This window comes from Bison bison, unplaced genomic scaffold (assembly GCF_000754665.1).
Source record: "Bison bison bison isolate TAMUID 2011002044 unplaced genomic scaffold, Bison_UMD1.0 scf7180017851930, whole genome shotgun sequence".
Taxonomy (NCBI): Eukaryota; Metazoa; Chordata; class Mammalia; order Artiodactyla; family Bovidae; genus Bison; species Bison bison.
In genome coordinates this window covers 23,902-33,231 of record NW_011482503.1, presented here as the reverse complement: position 1 = coordinate 33,231, position 9,330 = coordinate 23,902, and the positions used below count along the sequence as shown (strand labels likewise).

Sequence of the window (9,330 nt, the reverse complement as noted above, 5' to 3'; positions counted from 1 at the left end):
GAGCAGGTCAGCGGCTGGTGGAGCGGGGGTGCCACCCAGCACTGCCCGGGGCTCACGACCCTTTTAGGGACCCTTAATTTCGTATTGCCACAAACTGACACAGTATCTGCAGGCCTGGAGGTCAGAAGCCTGCAGGGTCTCAATGGCCTACGTTCAAGGGTCATCAGGGTGCCCTTCCTTTCTGGGGGCTCTAGAGGAGAATCTGTTTTCCTTCCTTTTTCAGTTTCTAACTGCCCCGCCTCTCTTAGCTCATGGTCCCCCACCTTCGGAGCCAAGAAGACCCTCGTGATGACTTTGGGCCACCCAGATGGCCCAGGGTCATCTGTTCTAAAGTCAGGTGAGCAGCCCTCGTTCAGCTTGCAGCTCTGATTCCTCTTCACCACGTCATCTAAGAGCAAAACAGTTCCAGGGCCCAGGACCCGGACATCTTCGGGGGGCCGCTTCTCTGCCACCCTAGAAGCCAAGGGAAAAAACTGGGGGCCATGCTACACAGCTTGTGGGATACTACTTCCCCCACCAGGGATCCACCATGTCCCCAGCCATGGAAGTGGGGAGTCCTAACCACTGGACCGCCATGGAATTCCCTGGAAGTATTTTAACACCGAAAGATAAACAACATTTAGGTCAAAGAAAATGTTTTAATATATAATATGTTCATCTTTATATCAATGCAGTCGTAAAGCATAATATAAACTTTTTTGGAAGAGCCCTCAAAAGCCCCACTGGGGCCCTGCCCACCTGACCTCCAGGTGGGCACACGGCCTGTGTCTGGCCCAGGAACTAAGATTCACTAACAGGAGTCTGGAGAACTAAGAGTTGGTCGGTTTGGAAGGACAGAGACTGGGTAGGGGGTGGATCTAGAAGGCAGTGGGCATCTGGGCAGAGAAGGCAGGGTGGGGCCCTTCTCCTCAGGCCTTCCTAGATCCTGCAGCCCGACCCCGCCTGCAGGTCAGCATGGTGACCCCAGCAAGGCCTGTGGTTAAGTGCTTATGACCTGTGACCTTCAAGTTGTTCCTTAGCTGTCCCATATCCAGTTTCCATATCAGGAAAAAGGGGATCAATAGGTGCCAACCTACCCTCCAGGGCTGTTGTGAGACCCTGCCTCAGTGTTTCCCAAAGTGTACCCAGAACAAGTGTGAACTGAAGTTTGAGGACCGCTGTGTGGGTGAGGGGCTCCTGGGACAGCTGACGTCCCACGGGCCCTCCCGGGCGGGCCCCCACGAGACCCCTCAGAGCACTGATGCCCCAAGGCCAGCACCGGGAGGTGGTGGGGAAGCAAGGCATGCCGCCTGGCTGGGAGTGTGCCTCCTCCAGTGGGCACTGGGCCAACCCCACGCCCAGGAGCTGACTGGCCCTGTGGCTAGTGTCAGCTCCTCCCGCCCATTTCCCGCCCACCTCAGCTCCAGCCCCGGCTCTACCCTTGGGAAAGGAGTCTCCCACGTGGCCTGGCTCACCCTGCCGGAGTTCCAGCCTCCCGGGCGAACCTACGACCCAGGTAGCGGTCCGTGTCTGGGCACCACAGCTCCAACCTGCCCCGCGTGCAGGCTTGCGGAGGCGTTTCACGGGGGCCCCTCAGGCGGAGGCCTGGCAGGGGGCAAAGTCCCAAGGTGGGCTGTGGTGGGCTGAGGGGGCGCCCTCAGGTGGAGTGGGCACGGGAAGCGGGCAGGTGCCCTGTGTCCTGCAGGTGGTATGGCCCCTGACCCTGCCGTCTGCTGCCGCCCACCTCTGCCTGAGCGGACACCTGTTTGAGAACTGGAAGGGGAACAGGCCTGGGGGTGCCAGGGTCACATGCGGGCCCCCACACGCAGACCCACGCAGTGGGCAGTGGGTGGAGTGAGGGCCAACACCCAGGGAGGCGTCCCCCTAGCCTAGGACAGCTGGGCGCGGGCGGCAGGAGCATCTTGCTTCCCCGGCGCCCAGGCACCCTGACATGTACACACCGTGCCCCATCTCACACGCGTGCAGCGTGGCGGGTGCCCTGGACTGGGTCTGCTCCTGGTTCTGTGCGCAGTGGCCCCCCTGCAGGACTCAGGGGGCGGGCACTCAGGGGCATGTGCGGGACAGGGGAGAGGCGAGGAGATGGGCACAGCCCTCTGACAGCAGGCGATTGTGAGGAGCCGCTGGCTCTGCAGAAGACACCGCGTTTAATGATCCCCGGGGCCCGGAGGCCGCGGCACGGAGCCTGCTGGCCATCACACGAAGTAGGCGGCCAGGGCTGACATCTTGTCCTTGGGCCGGCGCGGACCCGGCTTCCCCGCCGGCCTCCGGCCCCGGCCCCGGCCCCGGCCCTGCCTCCGCCCGGGCCCGCGGTGCATGGGGTGGCAGGAGGCTGCGTGCTTCAGCTCCACCAGCTCCTGGAAGACCGGGTCGCAGAAGACGCAGCCCGTGTGCTGCGTGCCGTCGCCCGGCAGCGGGGACTTGGCCTTGTTGAAGTCCACGTCCAGCAGGGCCGCCTCGCAGGCGGCGCACGTCTCGGCGGACACGCGCACGCGGTGGGCGTTCTCGAAGCAGTGGGCCAGCACGTTGCACCTGTTGCAGGCCACGCGCCACTTGGGGCCGGAGGCAGGGTCGAGCACCAGCACGCCGCTCTCGCACTGCACGCACTGGCCGATGCCCAGCATGCTGAGCGAGTGCTGGCAGCTGGGGTGCGTGCACTCGTTGCAGCCCGTGCCTGTGGGGAGGGCCGCGTGAGGCACACACACTGGCCCCACCCCTGCGGAGCCCCTCCTCTCACCCCGCGCACGCGCCTGGGCTCCGCTTCTCTAGGGCTTCCTCGACCCTCACGTCTCCCCCGCCCCATCCCCCCACCCCAGGCGGCCCCCGGTCGGGTCCACCCTCCTTTATCTCGCTTCCTGGGGCCCAGGTGGGGCCACTGGCCACCCTGGAAGCCGCTGGAGGCAGGGACAGGTCTCCCTGAGAAGGGTGGGGACTAGGGTTCCCCTTGCGGTGGGGGGCCCCTGCCGGAGTCCAGGGTGGCGCGGGCGGGCGGGGCTCACCCTTCTTCATGTCCCGGAAGGGCGGGTGGTTGGAGCAGTAGGGGCACAGCGGGTAGCTCTTGCCCCTGGAGCCCGACGACCACAGGACCAGCTCGAAGTCGTCCAGCGGGCACCGCAGCTCCTTGTAGAGCTTGATGGTGCCGTTCTGGGGCAGCGTGTAGGTCTCGTCGCAGTGCGAGCAGTGCAGGCGGCTCGGCTTGGCCTGGGCAGGGTCGGGGGCAGGGGTCACGGGGTTGCTGGGGTCTCCTGACCCGCCTGCCCACCCTCTGTCTCCCCAGGACACTCGCGGGTGGTGGGCAGTGTGCAGTGCTGCCAGGACCTCTCAGGATCCCTATGACCAAGTCTCAGGGTGCTCACTGCTGCACGCGCACAAAGGCGCTGCTCAGACCCCAGTGTGCGTGCGTTCCCTTGACAGCGAAGAACGCGAGGTCAGGAGAGCGTGGGCGGCACATGGTTCAGGGACCCCACGGCTCACGCCCTGCTGGGTCTGAGGGCAGCGCTGGATGTCTGCTGGAGAAGCTGCCCGGGCCTCGCAGTCACTCCACGTGAAGGCTGCTGGAGCGAGGCCGCGGGGAGGCGAGACTGCCTGGCGTGCACACGCGCCCTCCTACCTGGATGTACTTCATGAACCGGTGGCACTTCCCGCAGCGGGAGAGGGGCTTGCCCGTGGCCGCCAGGGGCGAGAAGGACACCTCCATCAGTTCATCCATGCCTGCAAGCCAGCGGGGCAGGAGTCACAGCCCAGCCCCGGCCGCCACCTCCCCACAGCTGGCTTACTGGGCAGGCAGCCCCTGGCGGTAGGTGACGGCACGGCGAGGGCCGACCCGTTTGGAGACGAGCCGTGTGCACCGAGGGCTGTCACCACGCTCGCCTTGGGGTCCCGACAGCCCCCTGGAGCCAGGGCCTGGGAGCGGGTCTCCCCGAGGGAGATGACAGCCCTGAGGCGGGTCCCTCGGCTGAGGGGCAGGGAAGGGGCACGCTAACCCGCGATGGAGTCCACGAAGTAGTGGAACTTCCTCTTGAAGACGTCCAGGGTGTGGCCCAGGACTTGGCGGAAGTCGGCTCTGCCCTGCGCGATCAGGTTCAGCTGCTTCTCCACGGCGCTGCGGATGGTGGGCAGCACCAGCTCGGCATCTGCGGGCGGGCGGGGGCGCTGTGAGCACCTCGCACCGCGCGCAGGAGTAGGGCTCCCACCTGTGATCTCCCCAGGAGCCCTGCGAGGGGGACCAGGGCACCCAGTCACAGGGTGCTGTCACCGGACGGACTGTCCGGCTGAGCTCCCTGCTGTCTCCCACGGCCCCTGGGGACCTCTCAGGGCAGATACACGGTCCAGCACTAAGGACCCCAGGGCCGGCCAGGAGCCAGTCTGCAGGAATCCAGGCCCCCGCTCTCAGACCCCAACACTTCCAGGAGACCATCAGCCCAGCCGGGGCAGGCCCTGGGATGGAAGGCATGGCCGGGGTGGGCCCTGCAGTGGGGGCGTGGCCTGCAGTGGGAGGCATGATTGGGGGCAGACTCGGGGTGGGAGGCGTGGCCGGGTACGGGGCCCTGGGCGTGGCCGGGGCGTGCCCTGAGGTGGGGGCGGGGCCGGGGCTCACCGATCTTGTAGTAGCCATGCACCAGGACGATGCCCAGGTTGGTGGGCTTGAGCCGGCGCCCGCTCTCCACGATCACGTAGTTGCGCTGGCAGATGTTGTTGATGTGCACGGGGATGCTGGCGTCCGTCCCTGGGCACAGCATGGACTCGGCTCTCCCTCTGCCCGCGCTGCGAAGCCGGCTTCTCAGCCCCGCCCCCCAGAGCGGCTCGCAGGCCTGCCCCGGACTGTCCCGCGGACCCGACGCGGAGGCTCCGGGGGGCTCAGAGGTGAAGGAGCTCGGCCGCCCGCCCCTCGCGTCTGATGAATGTGACCTCCCGAGCCTCTCCCCGCCTCGCCCCGCAGCACACGAACAGTTCCAGAAACAGGGCCCTGACCCACGCACACAGAGCTCCGCTGCCAAGTGGGTCTCCAGCACCTGGCAGACCCGCCAGCTACGTGGCCTCGGGGCCCCTCCTGATCGGCCCCAGGGACACGTGTAACTGCGGAATGGCCTGGCTGTCCCACAACCGTCCAGAGCCTATCAGCCTCTAGGGGCCCGGTTCACCAGAGCCAAGCCTCAGGGAAAGGCAGGGCCCCTCCTGGGGCACGGGGCTGGCTCCAGGGGTGTGAGGACTCGAGTCACAGCCCTGGGCCTGGGGTCTGGGTGAGACCCCTCACCCGTGCAGCAGTGGCCACACAAGCTCCTGAGGATGCCGCCCCCACGTGGAGCTTCCAGCCCCAGGGAAAGTGCTGTGGGGCCTTGGCCTTCCTGTTGTCCACGGACCTGACCTGAGCTTTATGTCCTCCCTGCGGGCGAGTCAGTGGCCCCCTTGGCCAACGCTCAGCCCTGGAGATGGAGGTAGCGCCAAGGACACATCTCTAGCCCCAAGGCCAGGTCCGGAGGTGGAGGCCTCAGCCGGGGTCCGCAGCTGCCCTGCGCTGCCCTGCTCGGCGGGCCACAGTGGGCCCTGGGCGGGGTGGGGGCCCCGGGCGGGACCCACCGATGCCATGCTTCTCCATGAGGGTGATGAGCTCAGCCTCGGTCAGGTAGTCCGGCGGGCTCGTCTGCTTCTCCAGCAGCTTGACCTCGGCCACGGCCAGGGTGTCGCCCTTCTGGCAGGTGGGCAGGCTCTCCTCCAGGGGCACGCTCTGCCAGGGCATGATCTCCGTGAAGCCTGCAGAGACACCGGCCCTCAGGACACTCACCACGTATCTGCGGAGGGGGAGCCGCCCCCCCGCCGCCCCTACCTGGGGAGATGACGGTCTTGCCCGTGCAGGTGAAGCGCTCGGGCCCGATCCGGAAGGAGACGCTGCTCTGCAGGTACCTGCAGTCGTGGCTGACGGTGGCGATGAAGTGCCGGGTGATGTATTCGTACAGCCGCCAAGCCTCGCCCCCTGCCACGGGCGCGGCCGCTCAGCACCAGGCTCCGGCTCCAGGCAGCCCCGTGCTCCCGCTACGGCACTGGGGCCCCTGCGCCCAGCCCCTGGAGGTGGGGGACTCCAGGCCTCCCCACGGTGGAGCCCGCCGCCCTGCCCCGCCTGGCCTTCTGCCCCAGGGCCTCCCGAGGCAGCGCCTGCCCCCGTCACACCCCCACCACCACCGCACTCCTGTCACGGCCCGGCGATGGAGCACAGCTTTCAGATGGCCCCACGCTGCCATGGGGCCTGACCCTGCAGAGATCGGGTCACCAGCGCGCCTCACCCTGCTCTCTTGTGAAGCTCGATGCACGTGTGCGTGCGTGTGTGCCAGGGGGTGTGACCATCTGGGGGTGCCCCCATACCTAACTCGGCCTCCGTGGCAGACTTCATGGGGGTGATGGGGGGATGGTCGCCAGCGTCGTGGCCTTTCCGTGGGCGGTTGATACCTTCTGCTAAGAGCCGCTTCACCTGAGGGGGCAGCCGGGATGGAGCAGGGTGTCAGCCCAGCATGGCCCCCAGCCCTTGCAGGGAGCACGGCTGCCCGCCCTGGCCTAGCATGGCTCACCGTGTCAGCCCAGTAGGGGTGGTTGGCCTGCTGCCGCAGAGGCCCCTTCAGGTCGAAGCTCTCGGGGTAGTGGGTGGTCTCGGTGCGCGGGTAGCTGATGTAGCCCTGCGTGTAGAGCCGCTCGGCGGTCTGCATGGCGTGCTGCGGGCCCATTCCTGTCAGAGACGCAGGCTCAGCGCCCAGACACCGGGTGCCCCCGGCTAGACTCTCAGGCTCCTGGGAGGCTGGTGCCCTCGTCCGCAGGCCCAGCCCAAGGCTGAGCTTCCCCAGCAGGGAGGGCGCGGATGACCAGCATGGCCCTCGAGACACGGCCGGCCCCTTGCCTGCTGGCAACCATCCCTTCCTACCCGCCAGGCAGCCTGTGCTTCCAAGTCATGAGACCCTGAGAGAGGAGTAGTACCCGCACTCACCCAGGGCTGAGCTGGCCACACGCAGCATCTCCACGGTGTTCAGGGCCAGCGGCCGCTGCTTGGCCTTCTCCTTCCTGCTTGTGGCCTCCACCTGGGGACGGGCGGGGTCAGGGCAGGGCAGGCAAGTGCCGGGGCAGGGGCAAAAGGAGTCGCTGAGGGTGTGACTCTCATTCGTCCTCTGGGCTTCTCTAACTCCCTTTACAGCGGCCTCGCGACTCGAATGAACGGTTGTTCAGGCCCAAGAAAGGAAAACAAACAGGAATTCTAGAGACTATTTTTCAGGAGAGAAACCCTGGAGGAGGAGAGGAGTCAGGAGAAGGGGCTGCACGTTGGCGGCCCGACGGGAGCCAGCATCTCCGTCTGTGGGGAAGGCGGGGGTCCTGGGGTGAGGGCCCATCGCAGGGGCAGCTGCTGCTCCTCATGGTGCCCGCAAGTGTAGCTACACCTTTTGCTTGGTCAGGAAAAGCGAAGTCGGAACTTTTTCTATGAAATGTCCTAACTTTTAACTGTGGGTCACCCGGAGGAACTTCAGTGAACAGCTCCCACTTGCGGAAAAGCAAGGTGAGCAATCAGCTCAGCCTCTGGGCTGAACGGCTGTTGAAGAGATGACCGTCCTGCCTACGGCAGAAGCGATCCAGGCTTCTCAGCCGCCACGCTCACCCCTGCCAACCCCATGTGAACCTAGCCAGGGCCACACCCCGAGCTCTGGACAGACAGACGCAGCAGTGGAGGCTGCGATCACAATGGGGAGGCCCAGACGTGGTGGCCGTCACGGGCAGAAGTGCAGGGCAGCTTTAGAAGCAGCTCCGGTGCCTGAATCGACTGCACTGGGCAAGAAGGACCCAGGAAGGCACGACTGCAGGCACGAGCCACCACGGCCGCGGACCCGCCAGTCCCGCGTGGCCAGCCCCCTGCCACATGGCATCAACCTCTTCCTACCAGCCACGCCGCCATACTTGCAACTCCCGAGACCCGAGTGAGAAGCGCGGCAGGTGAGGCCCGGAGAGCCGACGGCCCAGAGCGCCCGTGCTGGCTGCGGGCCCTGGGCGGGCTCTAGACGGGCAAAGAGGCCTCTGGCTGGATATGCCACCGAGGGCAGACATCAGGGTGGAAGCCCCTGAGCAAGCGGGCGCCCGCAGGGCACGTTCACGGGTCAGGCCAAGCAGCTGTGTGGCGGCCACGGCCTGGGGGGCCAGGGCAGGACCGTGGTGGGGGGCGTGCGTGGGAGCAACCAGCCTTCTCTCTAAAAGGTGTCTGTGTTCCAGAGAGACAGAGGGAACCCTGCGCCCTGGTCAGCAGAGGCCTCCGTGGCTCCCAGCAGCCCACCTGGGCCTCCTTCTCGAGCTTGGTCATGTTCAGGAACATCTGTGCGATCTCCCGGTCGAACACGCGCACACGGTCCCAGTCCAGGAGGAGGGAGCGGTCCTTGTCAACATCCACCTGCAGGAGGCGGACAGGAGCAGAGGCCGCGTGAGCCACCGCCCGCGGGGCGGTCCCCACCCGGGCCTGGCTGGAAGGGCTCATGGCCAGAGCTGTGCGGGGGCGCAGCCCAGCCCCTCCCTGAGCACAGGCTGCTCTGGCAGAAGCCTCCTGCTGAGACGAGGGAGGCAGTCTCAGGACAGGAGCCCAGCGCCAAGGCTGACGCCCACAGGGGCGTCGCAGCACCACCCCCTCAGGGGACCCCACCCCCTCAGGAGCCCGCGTGGACTGCAGCGGCCCCGTGTCATACTCAGACCTCACGAGAACCTTCCGTCTATCTTACTAGGAAAACGTGTTCCAAGGCTTTTTAGGAGCTGGAAGGCCAGTGACCCATGGCCCTCAGTCCAGTCCCTGGACCCGACTGCCCCAGCCGCGACCTGACCCTGTGTTAGACAGCCCTCTCCTGGGCCCATGGTGCTGCCCACATCCGTGCCCTGGGCCTGGGGACCACGATGACAGTGGGGGTGCTCAGATGCTACACCCAAGCCCAGCAAGTCCCAGTGTGAACGGGAAAAGGCCGCGGACCTTGGCCTGTAGCACCCAGTAGGTCTCTGGCTTGAAGGACTGGATCTTGTCGTGCCTCTCCACGCAGAACCCCAGCGTGGGCGTCTGGCACGGCCCGAAGGAGATGAGCGAGCTGTCCAGGTTGCCGTATTTCCCCTGGAAGTATTTAGTCTGGAACCTGTGAAGGGGGTCAGGGAAACGAGGACACTTTGGTCAGGCACCCACTCGCGCTTCGGCAAGACAACTGTCTCAGGGACTGAGACAGCGGACGGTCTCCCGTCTCTGGTCGGGCCTGGGGGGGGCAGGGGGCACCTCGTGAAGGCGCAGCCGATGCGGAGGTCCAGCTCCTGCCGCGCGTCCACCGAGAGCGCCTCGTTGTG

General features: G+C 66.3%; 1 protein-coding gene across 1 annotated transcript in view; it reads right to left on the bottom strand.

Moving 5' to 3' along the window:
* Window positions 1-618: 618 nt before the first annotated feature.
* The window catches only part of TOP3B (topoisomerase (DNA) III beta), a 15,464-nt gene continuing 6,752 nt past the window's right edge, over window positions 619-9,330 (bottom strand). Inside the window, exons 7-19 of the mRNA XM_010852177.1 lie at window positions 9,263-9,330; window positions 8,972-9,128; window positions 8,294-8,407; window positions 6,968-7,058; window positions 6,558-6,712; window positions 6,355-6,460; window positions 5,822-5,968; window positions 5,575-5,748; window positions 4,595-4,723; window positions 3,981-4,130; window positions 3,608-3,708; window positions 2,997-3,198; window positions 619-2,671 (exon numbers count right to left, since the gene is read on the bottom strand). The exon at window positions 9,263-9,330 is cut by the window's right edge and continues 4 nt beyond it. Of these exons, the coding sequence (XP_010850479.1) occupies window positions 2,193-2,671; window positions 2,997-3,198; window positions 3,608-3,708; window positions 3,981-4,130; window positions 4,595-4,723; window positions 5,575-5,748; window positions 5,822-5,968; window positions 6,355-6,460; window positions 6,558-6,712; window positions 6,968-7,058; window positions 8,294-8,407; window positions 8,972-9,128; window positions 9,263-9,330 (2,073 nt within the window). The 3' untranslated portion in view covers window positions 619-2,192. The remainder of the gene's footprint in view (window positions 2,672-2,996; window positions 3,199-3,607; window positions 3,709-3,980; window positions 4,131-4,594; window positions 4,724-5,574; window positions 5,749-5,821; window positions 5,969-6,354; window positions 6,461-6,557; window positions 6,713-6,967; window positions 7,059-8,293; window positions 8,408-8,971; window positions 9,129-9,262) is intronic.